At 49.1% G+C, this 19597-nt stretch overlaps 1 protein-coding gene across 3 annotated transcripts in view; it reads right to left on the minus strand.

Moving 5' to 3' along the window:
• The window catches only part of SRRM3 (serine/arginine repetitive matrix 3), a 524720-nt gene that overhangs the window by 264435 nt on the left and 240688 nt on the right, over positions 1–19597 (minus strand). For all 3 annotated transcript variants that reach the window (XM_075589834.1, XM_075589835.1, XM_075589833.1), the window contains one exon: positions 15328–15601. In XM_075589834.1, the coding sequence (XP_075445949.1) occupies positions 15328–15551 (224 nt within the window). In that variant the 5' untranslated portion in view covers positions 15552–15601. The remainder of the gene's footprint in view (positions 1–15327; positions 15602–19597) is intronic.

Consider the following 19597-nt stretch of genomic DNA (forward strand, 5'->3'; position numbering starts at 1 on the left):
CATGGTTGCATACTACTGTATTTCGTGCGACTAGGCAACGGGCTCTGCACATCGTTGCCACTATACACTCTGTTTGGAAAACTCGATCCCTCTTTAACTGGTTCAGGAAACGCTGTCCCTTTTGAGTTGGTGGGAATGCTGTCCCTATAAACTTGGTGGGAACACTGTCCCTCTTGACTTGTGCAATGTATTAATCTGTGCCCGTTTAGGGTACAGATCAATACAGTGATAGCCAAAGCATTTTTTGGCATATGCTTTTTTTTCTATCGATTGTTTTATTTTAGTTTTCTGGTAATTATTTGGCGTATGTTCTTTGTAATTTGCATGACTTGTTTTTATGTAATTTTCCAATGGTTTAGCGTTTTTATTTAATTATGTATTTTGTTGGCTACTGGTTTTAATTGATGTGTTGGCTAGTGGTTTAATTAATTAATTCATTAAATAAATATTTGTTGGTTAGTGCTTTAAATGATTAATTGATTGGTTGTCTAGTGCCTGTATTTATTTAATTGGTTGGCTAATGGTTTCATTTCTTGAATTGTGGTGCTTGTGTATATGTTTTATTATTGTGTATTTTTGGCCTTGAGGCTATTTTATTAGGGTGACCATTGAGTTCTATAGTGGCTTATGATGCCCATATTATATGGGCATGATGTATAGTACCACTATGCCTCTCAAAGGGTACAGGGTGGGTGTAGTGGGCCCAGGGTGGGTGGTAGGCCTCCAGGGTGGGTTAACCCCTTAATTAATATAGCGATTATTAACTGCCAAGGTGATTGAGAGGTGAGGGGCCATTGGATTGTATTGTTGATTGTATTCTTTCTGGCAACAGAGGACATGGCCCTGCATTATGCTGATGAGGACACCCTTCATGATGGCAGGGGTAAGTAGAATGATTTTTATTTACTTTATTTATGCTGCCTGGCTAATGTTTGATTTAATAATGGGCAAATGAGCTTTAATACATATCTGGATAATAGTTATTTTTTCCATTACAGTACTGTATGCGGTGGGAGGGGGAGTGTATTTATTGAAATGTATGCCCCCAATTGTTTTTTTTTGCAACAGAATTGGTACCGCAAGCCAGCGGGGACCACCTGAGGACCCTCAGACAACCGTAGACACCACCCGAGGACCCCTGGACACCCATGGGGACCACCTGAGGACCTACGGGGACCACCCGAGGGCCCCCAGGCACCTGCGGGAACCACCTGAGGGCCCTCAGACACCCGTGAGGACAATCTGAGGGTCAGCAGACACCCATGGGGACCACTCGGGGACCTCGTTGGGGCCACCGGACACAACCTGGAGGCCCACAGCCACACACAGGGACGATCTGAGTATCACGGTAACTTGTGATAGGATATAATATACACCAGATATCTGGGTTGAATTGAACACGACTTAGATATAATAAATATAGTTTATTCCTTAAAGAAGGAGAACACACAAGATGATACAAATAACAGACAAGAAATAGCACTTACTTAAGGGTTGGACAATGAAGCAATCAGGTACAGGATTGGCAATTCATTCAGCAATACAGGTTCAAATGAAGACATCACGAAAGACAAAGAGTATAGGGCTTACACTCGTTTATATGGAGTTTCAGCCCCATATCCTAACCTTGGGTGCCTGAAAGTCTACCAGATTTCTATCTAGTCAGGAAACCCTTTTGTCTGTAAGTGTGAATTATGGCCCTTAGAGACCACTCAGGCTCTGCGTTTCTCCGCCCTATTGCTCACAATCAGAGTGGTCAAGTCTTTGATCAGGGGGGCTGTTGTAGACAAAGTGTTGCCCTCCTGAACATTAACATAAAGCAGAGCCAGTAACTTTCCCGGGCTTTTATACCAGCCTTGCAAAACAGTATATTCTTTAATATCTACACATATTAAAAAAATCCGATCTGTGGGTCTGAGCGGGGTGACATTTGCCAGGTCCTCATGCTGAATGACCTTTGTCATAGTGGCCAAATATCAGCCTTCCATGACCCCCAGAACCAGAGATACAAAAATACAGTTTAAAAGCCCTTTTGGAACACGAGGCTTTTTTCCGCCATGCAAGTCAATGGCAGAAACCCAAACTTTGCAATTACCCTGACTCCGTTCTGTTGCTCCGAGAGGGTCGATATTTGCCATGCAATCCTGCCGGAACTAGGACTACATGGTGGCCAACTCTCAGCCCTCTAGGTTGAACAGAACCGCAGTTCTGGGTTCTGGGTTTCTGCTCATTCCGACATAGCCGTTTTCACACGCGGCTCTTACCTCCACCATTAGAGTCAATGGCGCGACCCTCGTGGCGAGCACGACCCTTTACGGGGGTCCTTAATTCTCGAACCTGGTGGTGGTCGAGTGTGGGGGTTCCTAGGGTCTAGGGGCAAAAATAATTTTATTCCTGGGTGCCCTAGAACCTAAGTTTCCCACGCCAATTGTATTTGAACTTGACCTAGTGTGATCAAAAGCTCTTTTTTAGATATTGTATCCGCTTCTGCGGTCTGCGGTTTGGATGGCTGCCAACTCATTCCTGGAGGTCGGCGTTGTGGAATCCCCATTGAAATGAATGGCTCCATTGACTTACAATGGGGGACCGCCGCTCCTCCTCTCGGGCGCCACCTGAAGGTCTTCTCTGATATCAGGCCCAAATCGCCGGAATCCCCATAGGATTGTATGGAGCTGCCATGGCGGCCTATGGGGAACTGCAAAATGGAGCCTGCAAAGGCGGGAAAATGGAACAAAGGGCTATAATCACTTCCTAACTATTAACCCTTCTCCTGAAAGGATCCCAGTGTGAGTGTTGGGGCAGACACTGGAATGGGGGAAATACATTGTTACAGGGGAATACACATTTGGGTGCTGAAGCAGGGTAAAAACACATTACTGGACCGCAGTCCAGATAACCCCTTGCCTCCCAAGTGAGGTCAGGGGGTGGCCATATGGGGTGCAACCCCTTTAATACTGGGCCAAACCCCCTCTCCCATGACACCTCCCCTGCTCAATGGGTGCCTTGTGACCCAGCTGCCCACCCTGGCACTGGGACACTACTGGCATCCTTGAAGCACTTGATAAGTCCTGAGGGGTTGGCCTGGCAAAATTTTCCTCTGGCATTGTCCTGGCCACATTGGATTGTGAAGTACAGATCCTGCTGAGCAGGGCTCCAACGTGGCCACCGGGCATTCTCCTTTGCCCTCCTCTTCCCCCCACCCAGTGCCTGGTGAACCAAGACCACCGTGAAGGGGCACCTCTGCAGACCAGGCTGCATGTTGCCCAGAGACTTGCATGTCTCTGTGCCAGCGAGAGACCAGCTAACAAGCACAGACCGTCGCTTCTCCATCAAACCAGTCTGTGAAAGAGCTATGTCACTATCCTGTAGGGACCCTATCTGCCATGGCCCTGTGCCCACCTGTAGCTGCTCTGCTATAGCTATGCCTCTCCTCCCTGGCTCGAGGGCAGTCCCAACCCCGAGTGGCATCACTTCTGGATTCCAGAAACCACCTGGGATGCTGACTACTACCCTCTCCTGTGCCTCCTGGGATAAGGCAATCCCCCAGTACCCTGTACTGGGGTTCCTGGTACACAGATGCTTTGCTCCTGCCCTCTCAAAACTGAAGGCCAGAAAATAAGCACCTGCTACCACCACTGCTGCTAGGGCCAGCATCACTCCTCTACACTCCACTATGCTGCCCTTACTCTCTGTAGCTAACCTTGGCTGCCCTGGGGACAGAACCCTCTGCTGTACCCCCCTAGCCCTGGCTACTGCTCCTGCCTGGGAAAACAATACAGACCGGCGCCTCAAATGTCCAAAAACGAAAATAAGTCCAAAGATGTGCTGCAGTGTCCAGTGACGGTGATCCGGTTGTTAGACAGCAGACTCCACAGCAGCAATCGTGGTATACTGCTCCTGCCTGCCTACCTCCCCACAGCCCTACCTCTGGGAACCCTGGGGAATCTGTCATGGGGGTCGCTCCTGGTAAGTCAGAACAAGGGACCTCCTGCCTTCCTAGCCCATCCCTAGATTCTACCAGCTGCCTGACACCCCACTGACCTCCACTGACCTCCTATCTCCCCCTGCTCCCCAGTGCCTCCCTGCCTAGCCTCCCCTAGGCCCAGCACCTCAGCCCCTGCTGTTGACTCCTGCTGCTTACCTCCCTGCAGCCCACCTGCACTCTGCTCCCCCCTAGGCAATCATAACCAAGACACAGGGACCACCTGAGTGCACCTACCTCCCTGAACTTGTCTCCCCCTTACCAGGGATGAGCTCAGGGGCATCTCTTCCGATGCAACCGCCTTAGCTCCTGGCTGTCAGGTATCCCTGGGGTGGCACAAGCTTGCCACTGCCCAAGATACCCCCAGCCCATAGCCAGGCTGCAACAGGGGGTTGCTGATCTGAGAGACCCCCTGAGGCTCTGCCAGGGTAATGGGGAACTCTAGCTGCCATACCTGCTGCTTTTCCTCCCCAGTTACTACTAGCCCTTATCTCCTACTGAGATCTTGTGCTGGCTACCTACCTACAGCCTTCCCTCACTCCGCTTCTCCCTAGCTAGTCCTAACCTGGATACTACGGACACCTGAGTGAGGCTATCTCCCTGACACTGCCTCCCCATTACCGGAGAGGAGCCCAGGGGCACCGGTACAAAGCACCCGCCTTGGCTCCTGGTTGTCAGGTATCCTGGGGGTGGTCTAACATCGCCACTGCCCCTGATACCTCCAGCCCACAGCCAGACGACAAAAGTGGGGCTCTAAACCGAGAGACCCCCTGATGCTCTGCCAGGGTAATGGGGAAATCTAGCTGGCTCACTTGCTGGCTTTCCTCCCCGGTTCCCACTGGCCCACCCAACCCTCTCCTAGGCAATCCTTCCCTAGAGCTGGGTGCTAACGGGGCTAGCCCCTCTCCCTGAAGCTGTGCCCCCATTACCAGAGACGAGCTCAGGGTTGCTGGTGCGGATGCACCCACCTTAGCTCCTGGCTGGTAGGTAACCCTGGGGTGGTCTAACTTTACCATAACCCCTGATATCTCCAGCCCATAGCAAGGCTGCAACAGTGGGGCTCTTAACTGAGAGCCCCCTTGGTGCTCCACCAGGGTAAAGGGAAAGCCTAGCTGCCCGACAAGCTGCCCTTCCTTCCCCTCCCCTGGTAGCCCTATCTCCTGCCACCCACCGGTCACTGCTACAGGAGAATAACAGGGTACAGTTATAGGTAACAATAAGTCAGGGGTCAGTCTGCGACTGGGTCTGGCTTACCTCGCTGGGCTCCGCAGAGACTGCCGCCTTCGTAGGTCCCGATTGCAGGGGGACTGGAGTGGCTGCCGCCGGCGTCATCTTGGCCGGTGAGCTCCGGGCAACTGCCGCAACAGCTCCCGGGTTCGGCACAGGGAAAACGGTGCAGGACATGGGTCCCAGGTCCTCACGGAGAAACTCTGCTCCATTCAAACCAGGTAAAACAACCCCCACCCACAAACACTGTCCCTTCCCACACTCAGAAAGGGCTCCAGCACTTTGCCGGAATCGTGGCTCTTCCGCTGCCGCCGCCGCTACAGGCGAGCTTCGGGTGTCTGCCGCAACAGCACCCGGCTTCGGCACAGGGTCGCCGGTGTAGATTGTGGGGCTCCGGTCGTGACTGAAGAGCGTCGACTCCTCAAAACCCGGCAAAACACCCACCTCCAGCACACCCCGACCCTCCCCCCAAATCATATCGGCTCCGGCATCTTGCCGGAATCGCGGCTTCTCCTCCGCCGCCGCCTACATCCCGCGTCATGGGAGCACTTCCACTGGCCGGACCATATCAGGTCGGGCCAGGGGGACAACAGCACCTTGCTGTAGCAAGCTGACCGCTTGCTGAGCACCGCTGCTGATGGCCGGAAACTATGTGCTCCGGCCGCCACTCCGCTGTTGTCTGCCGGGATCAGATGGATGGCTGCCGCTCTCCACCGCTGTTGCCGATGCAGCCCGGCCACATTCTCCAGGGGACGTCCCGTGAAGGGTTGTCACCCCGGCTGAACGGGAGCCATCGGAGAATGCCGCTAAATGGGTCACCTTGTCCGCAGCTCGGGAGCGCTGGCCCTGAGAGGCTCATTCGCCCGACCGCACACGGTCTGGGCATCGGGCTTTGATGTGGCCCACTTGTTGGCAGTGATAGCACCACCGCTCTTGCCGGAACTTCTCCGCCGCCGGTGGACTACCTCCTGCAAGAGACTGCAAGGTCCAAGACGGAGTTGTTGGAGCGCCGGGCTCATTCCGGAGCTCCTCCGCCGCCGGTGGACTACCCCCTGCAAGAGGCTGCTGAGTCCAAGGCGAAGTTGCTCGAGCGCCGGGCTCATTCCGGAGCTTCTCCGCCACCGGTGGACTCCCTCCTGCAAGAGGCTGCTGAGTCCAGAGCGGAGGGGGTAAGGGGGTCCATTCAGCGCCGAAGCCAGGAACTGTGTCCACTCCTCCGGGGTGCTCCGCTCGCTCCACCGAGTATTCATTGCCAGCATTTCAGGGGTAAACAGACTGGTCGCCGCAACGGCCAATGCCCCTCCGGCGGCAATAATACCGTGGATTCGGAGATCACCCGCTCCCTCCGAGAGTCTCTGCCGTCCCAGAGCTGGGTACATTCCCTGTTCTCCGGGCGGTTTGGTGTTACAGCGGCTGCAGCTGTGGATCGTAGCTTAGCCTGCTGGGTTTCGTGTTCTCCGATCGCCGCCTCTCTCTCAGCTCTACCGGCTGCAGGTTCCCACTTGGACTTGATCCATTCCTCCGGTCTCGGTGCCCGGGTCCAGTCACACGGATGGCCGGCACTTGCGCTCCGAAGGCAATGCTTCTCACAAGTAGGGGAACAGTGAGGTGGTGCCATATCTCGTGTTATATGTTATACACTGTGTGTTCAATATCATTAGGCTTAGGAACTCGCAATTCACCCGAGGTCCAACTGTATTACAGAGTCCCGTAGTAAACTGTAATACAGGTTCAATTCAGTCCCGCCGCTGCCACCAGTAAATATAGCCTGTCACGGTAACTTGTGATAGGATAAAATATACACCAAATATCTGGGTTGAATTGAACACGACTTAGATATAATAAATATAGTTTATTCCTTAAAGAAGGAGAACACACAAGATGATACAAATAACAGACAAGAAATAGCACTTAGCACTTACTTAAGGGTTGGACAATGAAGCAATCAGGTACAGGATTGGCAATTCATTCAGCAATACAGGTTCAAATGAAGACATCACGAAAGACAAAGAGTATAGGGCTTACACTCGTTTATATGGAGTTTCAGCCCCATATCCTAACCTTGGGCGCCTGAATGTCTACCAGATTTGTATCTAGTCAGGAAACCCTTTTGTCTGTAAGTGTGAATTATGGCACTTACAGACCACTCAGGTTCTGCGTTTCTCCGCCCTATTGTTCACAATCAGAGTGGTCAAGTCTTTGATCAGGGGGGCAGTTGTAGTCAAAGTGTCACCCTCCTGAACATTAACATAAAGCAGAGCCAGCAACTTTCCCGGGCTTTTATACCAGCCTTGCAAAACAGTATATTCTTTAATATCTACACATATTAAAATAATCCGTTCTGTTGGTCTGAGCGGGCTGAAATTTGCCAGGTCCTCATGCCGGAGGACCTTTGTCATAGTGGCCAAATATCAGCCTTCCACGACCCCCAGAACCAGAGATACAAAAATACAGTTTAAAAGCCCTTTTGGAACATGAGGCTTTTTTCCGCCATGCAAGTCAAAGGCAGAAACCCAAACTTTGCAATTACCCTGACTCCGTTCTGTTGCCCCGAGAGGGTCGGTATTTGCCATGTAATCCTGCCGAAACTAGGACTACATGGTGGCCGAATCTCAGCCCTCTAGGTTGAACAGAACCGGAGTTATGGGTTCTGGGTTTCTGCTCATTCCGACTTAGCAGTTTTCACTCGCGGTTCTTACCTCCACCATTAGAGTCAATGGCGCGACCCTCGTGGCGAGCGCGACCCTTTATGGGGGTCCTTAATTCTCAGACCCGGTGGTGGTCGAGTGTGGGGGTTCCTAGGGTCTAGGGGCAAAAATAATTGTATTCCTGGGTGCTCTAGAACCTACGTTTCCCACGCCAATTGTATTTGAACTTGACCTAGTGTGATCAAAAGCTCTTTTTTAGATATTGTATCCGCTTCTAAGGTTTGCGGTTTGGATGGCTGCCAACTCGTTCCTGGAGGTCGGCGCCGAGGAATCCCCATTGAAATGAATGGCTATATTGACTTACAATGGGGGACCGCCGCTCCTCCTCTCGGGCGCCACCTGCAGGTCTTCTCTGATATCAGGCCCAAATCGCCGGAATCCCCATAGGATTGTATGGAGCTGCCATGGCGGCCTATGGGGAACTGCAGAATGGAGCCCGCAAAGGCGGGAAAATTGAACAAAGGGCTATAATCACTTCCTAACTATTAACCCTTCTCCTCCCGAAAGGATCCCAGTGTGAGTCTTGGTGAAGACACTGGAATGGGGGAAATACATTGTTACAGGGGAATACACATTTGGGTGCTGAAGCAGGGTAAAAACACATTACTGGACCACAGTCCAGTTAACCCCTTGCCTCCCAAGTGAGGTCTGGGGGTGGCCATATGGGATGCAACCCCTTTAATACCGGGCCAAACCCCCTCTCCCATGACACTAAGGACCCCCGGACACCCGCGGCCTCTGGTATCAATCATGTAGGGGTAGAGGTGGTGGGTATTAGTGTTTATTGTGGGTAGCGGGGTCAGGTGCATGGAGTATTTGGCCCTTGGATGGTAGCGGGAGGGGTTAACCCCTTCATTGCCTTAGCGGTTTGCTGCTAAGGTAATGAAGTTGCTTGTATATGCATTTTTATTGCATGGGATTCATGCCTTGTGTCTCTGGTGCTGATATTAATGGGTATCAGCTCCCAGACCCCGGCATCAATCCGATGCAAGAAAAATGCATTTTTTTTTGTCTAAGTCCTGTCTCTCCGCCTTCTCAGCAGCTTCTCACCACCTTCAAGACAAATTTTCCTGGTGTGAGGATTTTGTGAGAAACTCGACATTCTAGAGCCGCGATAGGCCTCAAATACCTAATCGCGGCTCCAAGAATTGCACGAGTTTCAGAACCTGCCGATAAGTGGCTTACCGCCGCTCACTCGCCGTTTTTTGATTTTTTGAACGCTGAAACTTTTGGCAATTTATTATTTTATCGCCCACTTATCGACGCTTACAGAATCGGAGTAGGCATTTTGGGCGATAAGTGCTCGATAAGTGGCTTATGAACAGTTAATGCATAGGCCCCAAAGTGTTGAAGAAGTGTATATTAATATTATAAAGAATAGAGATGGGCGAATTTTGGGGGTGAATTTGGATCCACAGCAGATCGGCAGGTTCCTTTGGTCCGTGGATTTCAGCGGATGAATGACACAAAAGGTCAATTCGCATTTTGCAGATTTTTTATTATTATTACAAATACACTCCACGGATTCCGCAACCAATGGACGGATTTGTAGAATCTAATCAGTGATTTCAGCAATCCGTTGGTGGATTCTTTAGAATCCCAAACAGATTGCTGAATCCGCGGATTGGATTGTACAAATCTGTCCATGGGTTGTATCCAATGGTGGATTTTGAGGAATCCGCACAGATTGAAACCGACCAAATCCATTTGCGGATTGTAAACCCCGAAAAGGATTTTAGGGGTAACATCAGTGAAAATTCGGGAAACAGATTTGGGCGGATTCGCCCATATCTAATAAAGAACATTTAACAGAATCATTAGAATACATGAAGATACAAGCAAAATAAGGATCAGCAAGGGTGTGCAGCAGGGTGACACCATGTCACCAAAGCTTTTCAAAGTAACACTTGAAGAATTGTTCAAAATATTAGATTGGGAAGAAAAGGGAATCAAAATCAACGGTGAATATTTCACTCATATGAGGTGTGCATAGAGAAGCACATGACGACAGAGATCCAATATGTGGTGCACACCTGCTAAATATAGAGACTGTATATGAAAAGATTGTAAATCAATAAAATATAACTTTTAATATAACCATGTATATACATGTACCATAAAATAAAAAAATAAATTAAAACTCACAGTGATTTGAAGTTTAGATACTAATATATTGGTCTGCACTTTAATTGAGTGAATGTGAGCGTTATTATTCTAACATAAAAAGATAGCTCAATAGGCGGACCGTATGTCTCCTTACTGGATATAATGAACATATCCTAGTACAGTATATAGCAGAACTTGTCTAAAGAAACGATTTAGTCTAAATCTGTATTTGATACCTAAAGCATAACACACAATGCGCAAGCTCAAATACTAATATGAGTCTCGGTGTCAGGGAAAAGGCAATAGGAACCTTGTGCATAAAGCACCCGGCAATGCTGTTCTGAACCAAATGACTGCCTTATACAGATGTAGCTACCTGTTCTTTAACACATGCCATGCATGTTTTGCACGACAAAAGCACGCCTCTAGCACGCCGCGAGATTCCAGCGGACAGACTAATGGCCCATCAGACTAACACAGCGGGGGTCCCTGCTGTGTGAATCCTACCTGGCTTCACCAGTCTTTAATAGATGCAGAGTAAGAGAGACTGAATCAGTCACTCTACCTGCGCGCCTCTAACAGGTGATCTCAGGGCTTTTATTTTAATAATACAGTATTGTAGCAGGGGGTCTCCAGAGCTGAACCGCATTGATTTCAGGTCTGGGGACCCCCTGCTTCACGAGTTACAGGCCCCGTTATCAGGTGCCGGTATCCCAGCGCACGTGATCGGGGGATTTAAACAAACCAGAGGGATACCCGCATCTGATAACGGGGCCTGTAACTCGGGAAGCAGGCGTCCCCGGACCAGAAATCAATGCGGTTCAGCTCCAGAGACCTCCTGCTACAATACTGTATTAATAAAATAAAAACCCTGCAATCCTCTGTTAGAGGTGCGCAGGTAGAGTGACAGATTCAGTCTATCTCTTACTGCGTGTCTCTTACAGACAGGTGGAACCCGATAGGATTCACACAGCGCGAGTCCCATTCAAATGCAAGGAACCACGCTGTGTTAATCCGATGGGCCATTACAGCCTGCTGTGGACCATCTTGCGGAGTTTTCGGCGAATTGGCCACCCTTTTTTCCTGTGATGCGGTAGAGAACAGGCAGCTACATCTGTACACAACATAAGCATAAAGAGGCTGTGTACATGCCTCAGGGTGCAATGTTGTAGGACTACTGTTGGGGATAGCCCAATTTGGCGATTAAAGTCATAGGTACTTTGGCCATTCAGATATACATTAGAGGGTGTTCTGTCTGTTGCTAATCAGTTTAGAGGGGATATTCAGAAAAACCCCTCTGTAACTGTGCTGACTGAATAGTGCCTAGCAGAACCACACTCAGTATAGTAAGGAGGGATAGGTGAAATGGTGTATCAGTATAGTAAGGAGGGATAGGTGAAATGGTGTATCAGTATATTAAGGAGGGATAGGTGAAATGGTGTATCAGTAAAGTAAGGAGGGATAGGTGAAATGGTGTATCAGTATAGTAAGGAGGGATAGGTGAAATGGTGTATCAGTATAGTAAGGAGGGATAGGTGAAATGGTGTATCAGTATAGTAAGGAGGGATAGGTGAAATGGTGTATCAGTATAGTAAGGAGGGATCGGTGAAATGGTGTATCAGTATAGTAAGGAGGGATAGGTGAAATGGTGTATCAGTATAGTAAGGAGGGATAGGTGAAATGGTGTATCAGTATAGTAAGGAGGGATAGGTGAAATGGTGTATCAGTATAGTAAGGAGGGATAGGTGAAATGGTGTATCAGTATAGTAAGGAGGGATAGGTGAAATGGTGTATCAGTATAGTAAGGAGCGATAGGTGAAATGGTGTATCAGTATAGTAAGGAGGGATAGGTGAAATGGTGTATCAGTATAGTAAGGAGGGATAGGTGAAATGGTGTATCAGTATAGTAAGGAGGGATAGGTGAAATGGTGTATCAGTATAGGGGACACACTCACTTCAATATGTTAAGCTCTAAGATGTGCTTGTGACCTCTAACTGGCTCAAAACAATGAACTGAGTAGATCCCCAAACTGCTAAAAGCCTTGTATGTTGTACCATATATATCCCTAGTGTGTAAATGAGCTCTAACAGGCTCATAGCTAAAATCTAGGTACTGTAAATGCCCAATTGTTTAAAACCTTGTCCTGATGGCTTGGGTGCTGCTAAGGAAAGACCTTCACATGTTCAACCGGGGTGAAAGACGCAGAGTTAGTGATGGCATAAAGACCGCACTTTCTGAGTGAGGACTCTCCGTTCAATAAAGAATATTTGAGTCACCTACGATTTGCAGATGACATTGTTATTTTTGCAACAAGTCCAGAAGACCTCTTGCAACAAATTGAAGAAATTGCCGAACCAAGTGAGTTGAATCTCAGTGAGACCAAGATGTTCAACAAATGTGTCAAGTCTGCAAAGATCAACATAACTAGAATAGAACTAGAAGACAAACACTGTCTACCTTGGCAGGCACATAACAATGGATGGGAATCTTTTGAATAAAATCAAGAGAATGAAGATGGGATGGAGGGCATTTGGAAGAAGCAAGACAATACATCAAGGGAAGCTTACACTATGCCTCAAGAGGAAAGTTTTCAACCGGTGCATTCTTCCTCTGATCACGTACAGTATGGATGTAAAATTTGAACCCTAAATATGAAGAAAAATCAAAAACTGCAGATAATGCAAAAAAGTATGGAGAGATACATGCTGTGTGTGACAGGGCCTTTCCCCGGTTTAAAAAGGCAGTAAACTAAAGCCTGTCTGTAGCTGATGAGTCCAGCAAGGAGCTGGTTAATGGAAGCTAGAGTCAATTAACCAGTCACCATCTGGCTCATCAAGCAGGTTTATAGGTGTGCTGCACAAACTGTGCTGCCAGCAAGCTCCCAAGGAACTAGACCCTCTATTTCCGGAGACAGTGGTTACTAGAACCACCAGAGGGGGCACCTCACGGACACAAACCCAGACCCGGAGACTGATATAAAGAGGCCCCCTGCTTACCTCTTTGGACTTGAGGGTCAGAGGCTGGTAAGAGGCCTAGCCTCCCAGCCTTGCAGTAAGGGACTATAAAGTGAGTAAGCCCTTACAAAGGGATAGGCAGTTTTGTTTATTTGTGTGCTGCCTGAAACGTGTGTAGTTTTTAAAATATACAGGCTAAATAAAAGCCACTATGTTTTTCCCCAATCTATGTCTTATTGGTTGTACCTCTGCACTCATCTCCTATACTGGGTATTACCCAAAGAGATAGGAAAAAGAATGAATAGGTTCAAAACCAAAGAAAATCTGTGATATAATCACAAGGGTGAAGAAATTAAAATGGCAGTGGGCCGGACACATCACAAGAAGAAATTATCCCAGTTGGAGAAAGATAGTATTCGACTGGATTCCAAGAGAGATTAAAAGACCAAACGACAACCAAAAGTAAGATGGGAGGATGAAATCAGAAAATGTATTGGAGCAACGTGGAGAAGAGAAGCTTGCAACCACAGTACAAGAAAGATCCTTGGGTAGGCCTTCATCCAGCCTTCAGCTGTGGATTGACAAGGGATGATGATAATGATAAAGAATATGTGTGTGTGTGTGTGTGTGTGTGTGTGTGTGTGTGTGTGTGTGTGTGTGTGTGTGTGTGTGTGTGTGTGTGTGTGTGTGTGTGTGTGTGTGTGTGTGTGTGTGTGTGTGTATGTGTGTGTGTGTATAAATATATATATGGCGAACACAAAAGCTTGAATTGAGAAGTTTGAGAATGTGAAAATCGTAATTTTCTTATACAAAGTAAAAAGGACCCTCCAGAATGTAAGTGCTCTATTTTTTTGTATAATACTCATGAGATGTTATATTTAGTATTAAATTGGCCCCTAGGCACAATTTATGCCAGTATATCATATTAGTATACTGTACTAATGTTTGCATGATAAAGTAGGACACATGTTCACACTGCACTTGTTTCTCACCGGCAGCTTGCCGCAATAGCTATTTTTTTACTTTAGTTGTAGTACACAATGTGTCTTTTGTTGGTAGTATATTGACTCAAAGATAAATTTTTGCATAATATATGTAAGTGGACAGTTTACCCAAAAATAAATACCACTGCACTCCAGTACACTGTTTGGCATATTACAACAACGTGCCTTAGTACTGAGATAGAGGGACAGCGAGAGCGGGTCATTGTATAGCATATAAACAGTAAGGATAGACAGATTCACAGGTTCCAAAACATAACTTCGCGAACTTCAGCATTTGTTCACATGTCCACATCAAACACCAGAAATAAACTTCAAATCTGAGTGAAATATGAATCAAAGTCGAGAGAGGGTTTCATCCTGATTAATTGTGACCTTATGCACAAAAGTTAGACTTTTCCGTATTTGTTTTTCTTTGTTTTTTATATAAAAAGGGTACACTTTTGGGTTTCTGAACTGAAAACTTGTGAACGTATACACTAGTTTGAATTTCTAAAAAATAACAATTCCAACTTTGTTAATGTTGATATAAGGTATTGTTATCGTCTTCCGACCCCCTTGTAATGCGCTTTAGAAAATGTTGGCAAGTTCTAAATAAATCATAATTATATTAATTTTCTCCAATTTGTACCCCTTGTGCATCAACCTGTGATTTGGGTAGTGTCAAAAGGAGGAATTAAGGAGAAGTTACAAGAAGCACAGTGTACAAATTATGCTCATATGAAGTCACTTTTGCTCTCTTCGATCTGCATAAAATAATCTGGAAAGTTTAAGGAGGCATAGATGTCTGGCTTATACCAATCTGTATTAGATTTAAGAAAAATGTTCTTACTTTTGATGCCACTGTGCACCAAAACACTTTCTCTGCTCCAAAAATTCCTTAGTACATACAGTAGTCTCTCAGGTGTTTAAAAAAAAACAATGTCACATAGTTGCCGATTGAATCACAATCTTACTCTAAATGAACAAAGTAAGACTTGTAAGTTTTGGACAACAGTACAGATGTAGCACTCATTGTGTACATCCCAAAGTACAATTGCAGCATGGTTTCATTGGGTAATAATGAGGTTGTGTGCTGTTTTCACAGTTTGATTTATGCATTAGCCACAGTGCTATACTATGCTGTTGTCTTAAACAAAGAGACTACTTGTTGTATTTTTAGTTTTGAACATTTTATTATGTAAGTATATTTGTGCATACGTACTATATTACGTGTATTCAGTAGGTCCTGTCTATATATTTGACCAATGAACATAGAATCACAGTGTGTCACCTGTGAGCTGTGAGAAATGTATGAAGAAGTTTTTCATCCTTCCCTGCATCTCTGTGTAAATGTGACATTGCTTACCCTTGCTCCTCCATCATTTCCTGTAGCTCCATGCACTTAAGTTCTACTCGTCTCTTCCGCTCATGGTCTAAGATTTCCCGGTGGGCTTTCTTCACAAGGTTGGGCTCTGTGGTTCTCACTTCTTCTTCGGGCTTGTGCCAACTACCTGAAGCACTGGGCTGGGGGAATCCATTTGCAGTGTCCTGCGGAGAAGGCATCCGGGCACCATTGTTGCACACAGACATTGCAGTGCTGTCTCACAGTTCCTTTTCTCTTTAGCCTCACTCTGTAGGTCCTGTAAAAAAATTCAAACAGATTAATTTGAGCTGATTTTTAAAAAAATCTTATCTCTTCCTGCACCTTTGAAAGAAAAATGGTGAAAGGAAATATTCTTCGTGCATTGAGCCGCTGTGTTAAATTAAAACTGACTGCTTAATGGGGGAAGAGCTGTACTAATCTGCTATTCTGCTAGTCGGGGCCAGCACTGCCAACCAAGCAGCACAAGTACTATTATGAAGGATTCCAATGCAGACAGAGAAGTCAGTTCTCATATACAGGGTATTAGGGATTTGGAAGAGCTAGCCGTGCGTAACACACTGTGAGAGAAGATTGCCATGCACCCCAGTGGAGGAATTGTAACAACTAATTGGCAAGAAGCATGAGCAGTGTTAGAAGCTATTTTACACATTGTAATGTAATTACAGACACACCTTAGGAGTGCATTTGATTGTAAGCTGCTATTACATGTATTTACATGTAAGTTATTATGCTACAGTATAGTGCAGACTGCATTTATTCTGTCAGGCTGCATTTATTCTGTGCCTAACGTAAGCAAAATATAAACAAAAATGAAATTACTGTGTAGGGAAACCATCTGGAGTACAGAGATGATATAACTATTTTGTACTAGAAAATTGGCATATATTTTGATTCTGGGAATAAAAATTCACATTTATTATACTGAGAAACGCCGACTGAGTAAAAGATTGAGTATGATACACAACTATTTCTATTATGCTAATACAGGCAGGTTCCCTCTTCCATACAATAATATGCAGATATATTAAATATATGCTCACTTATTAAAATAACTAAAGATATAGAAAATAACTTAAAACTGCTTAAAACAGCAGTCCCCTTCTATGTATCGAGCCACTGGCGGCGCAAATTCGAGGCAATCCGGACAAATCAGGGTTAAACGCATATTCACAATCTCACAAGGCGGCACTATACGCAGATGACATCCTCTTAATTATTACAAAGCCCCTTACCTCCCTTCCAAATCTATTTGATCTATTAGACAGATTTTCGAGGATCTCTGGATCCAAAATAAACCAATCCAAATCCGGGGCCCTCAACATCAATCTCCCTAGACATACCGAGAAATTATTAAAACTAAATTTCAAATTTAATTGGCAACAGAAATATATCAAATATCTGGGAGTCCATATAACCAAAGAGGCCAAAGGCATATATAAGTAGGGTGACCAGGTGTCCCGATTTTGCCAGGACAGTCCCGTTTTTTTCTCTCCTGTCCCGGTTGCCAGGCCGTCCCGGCAATGTCCCGGATTTTCTCCCTGGTCCCATTTTTCGTGTCAGCAGTGGCGGCAGGTAAGTATTTTCATTGTTCTGGGCCGCAGGGGATTGGATGGGATGCCGGGGCGGGGCTTTAGAATGCCGGGCCGCAGGGGATTTGATGGGATGCCGGGGGCGGGGCTTTAAAATGCCGGGCCACAGGTGATTGGATGGGATGCCGGGGCTTTGACAAAAAAAAGCAGTCGCAGGGGCGGCCACGTGGCTTCCCGCTCTCCGCAGCCCTCCCTCCCCCGGCTCCTCTTCCCTCGGCACCCCGGTTCTGCCTCCCTCCGGCTCCTCAGCCCTCCTTCTGGTTCCCGGCACTCCTTCCACAGGCACCCCGGCACTCCCTCCCCCGGCTCTCCCTCGCACCCCGGTTCTGCCTCCCTCCGGCTCCCCCTCCGGTTCCCCGGCTCCCCCTCCGGTTCCCCGGCTCCTCCTCCCTCGGCACCCTGGTTCTGCCACTCCCCGGCCCTCCCTCCGGTTCCCAGCACTCCTTCCCCAGGCACCCCGGCACTCCCTCCCCCAGGCTCGCTCTCCCCACCCATAGCCCGCTCACAGCCACTCGCTAGCAGTGTGGCACCTGCTGCTAGTGAGCACGTGCCTCCGCCGAACCCGCCGCCTCCGCCGAACCCGCAGCTACCTGAGGTAGGATACATATGGGGGGAGATGGGAGATGCAGAGGGGGGCGGGTGGGAGATGCGGGGGGAGAGAGAGATGGGATATGCAGGGGGGGGAGAGATGGGAGATGCTGGGGGGGAGAGAGACGGGAGATGTGGGGGGGAGAGAGAGATGGGAGATGCGGGGGGGAGAGAGAGAGATGGGAGATGCAGGGGGGGAGAGAGATGGGAGATGCGGGGGCGGGAGAGAGAGATGGGAGATGCGGGGGGGAGAGAGAGATGGGAGATGCGGGGGGGAGAGAGAGAGATGGGAGATGCGGGGAGGGGAGAGAAAGATGTGAAACGCGGGGGGAGAGAGAGAGATGGGAGATGTGGGGGGGGGAGAGATATGGGAGATGTGGGGGGGAGAGAGAGAGATGGGAGGTGCAGGGGGGGAGAGAGATGGGAGATGCGGGGGGGAGAGAGAGATGGGAGATGCGGGGGGGGAGAGAGAGAGATGGAAGATGCAGGGGGGGAGAGAGAGAGATGGGAGATGCGGGGGGGAGAGAGAGAGATGGGAGATGCGGGGGGGAGAGAGAGATGGGAGATGCGGGGGGGAGAGAGAGATGGGAGATGCGGGGGGAGAGAGAGATGGGAGATGCAGGGGGGGAGAGAGAGATGGGAGATGCGGGGGGAGAGAGAGATGGGAGATGCGGGGGGGAGAGAGAGAGATGGGAGATGCGGGGGGGAGAGAGAGATGGGAGATGCGGGGGGGAGAGAGAGAGATGGGAGATGCGGGGAGGGGAGAGAAAGATGGGAGATGCGGGGGGAGAGAGAGAGAGATGGGAGGTGCAGGGGGGGAGAGAGATGGGAGATGCGGGGGGGAGAGAGAGATGGGAGATGCGGGGGGGAGAGAGAGAGATGGAAGATGCAGGGGGGGAGAGAGAGAGATGGGAGATGCGGGGGGGGAGAGAGAGAGATGGGAGATGCGGGGGGGGAGAGAGAGATGGGAGATGCGGGGGGGAGAGAGAGATGGGAGATGCGGGGGGGAGAGAGAGATGGGAGATGCGGGGGGAGAGAGAGATGGGAGATGCGGGGGGAGAGAGAGATGGGAGATGCGGGGGGGAGAGAGAGTGATGGGAGATGCGAGGGGGAGAGAGAGAGATGGGAGATGTGGGGGGGAGAGAGATGGGAGATGCGGGGGGGAGAGAGAGAGATGGGAGATGTGGGGGGGAGAGAGAGATGGGAGATGCAGGGGGGGAGAGAGATGGGAGATGCGGGGGGAGAGAGAGAGATGGGAGATGCAGGGGAGAGAGAGATGGGAGATGCGGGGGGAGAGAGAGATGGGAGTTGCGGGGGGGAGAGAGAGAGATGGGTGATGCGGGGGGGAGAGAGAGATGGGAGATGCAGGGGGGAGAGAGAGATGGGAGATGGGGGGGAGAGAGAGAGATGGGAGATGCGGGGGGAGAGAGAGATGGGAGATGCGGGGGGGAGAGAGAGATGGGAGATGCGGGGGGGAGAGAGAGAGATGGGAGATGCGGGGGGGGGGGGAGATGGGAGATGCGGGGGGGAGAGAGAGATGGGAGATGCAGGGGGGAGAGAGATGTGGGAGATGCGGGGGGAGAGAGAGATGGGAGATGCAGGGGGGAGAGAGAGATGGGAGATGCGGGGGGGGGATAGAGAGATGGGAGATGCGGGGGGGAGAGAGAGATGGGAGATGCGGGGGGAGAGAGAGAGATGGGTGATGCGGGGGGGGAGAGAGAGAGATGGGAGATGTGGGGGGGAGAGAGAGATGGGAGATGCAGGGGGGAGAGAGAGATGGGAGATGGGGGGGAGAGAGAGAGATGGGAGATGTGGGGGAGAGAGAGATGGGAGATGCGGGGGGGAGAGAGAGATGGGAGATGCGGGGGGGGAGAGAGAGATGGGAGATGCGGGGGGAGAGAGAAATGGGAGATGCGGGGGGGAGAGAGAGAGATGGGAGATGCGGGGAGGGGAGAGAAAGATGGGAGATGCGGGGGGAGAGAGAGAGAGATGGGAGGTGCAGGGGGGGAGAGAGATGGGAGATGCGGGGGGGAGAGAGAGATGGGAGATGCGGGGGGGAGAGAGAGAGATGGAAG

Source organism: Ascaphus truei, chromosome 3 (assembly GCF_040206685.1).
Source record: "Ascaphus truei isolate aAscTru1 chromosome 3, aAscTru1.hap1, whole genome shotgun sequence".
In the NCBI taxonomy this organism is placed as follows: Eukaryota; Metazoa; Chordata; class Amphibia; order Anura; family Ascaphidae; genus Ascaphus; species Ascaphus truei.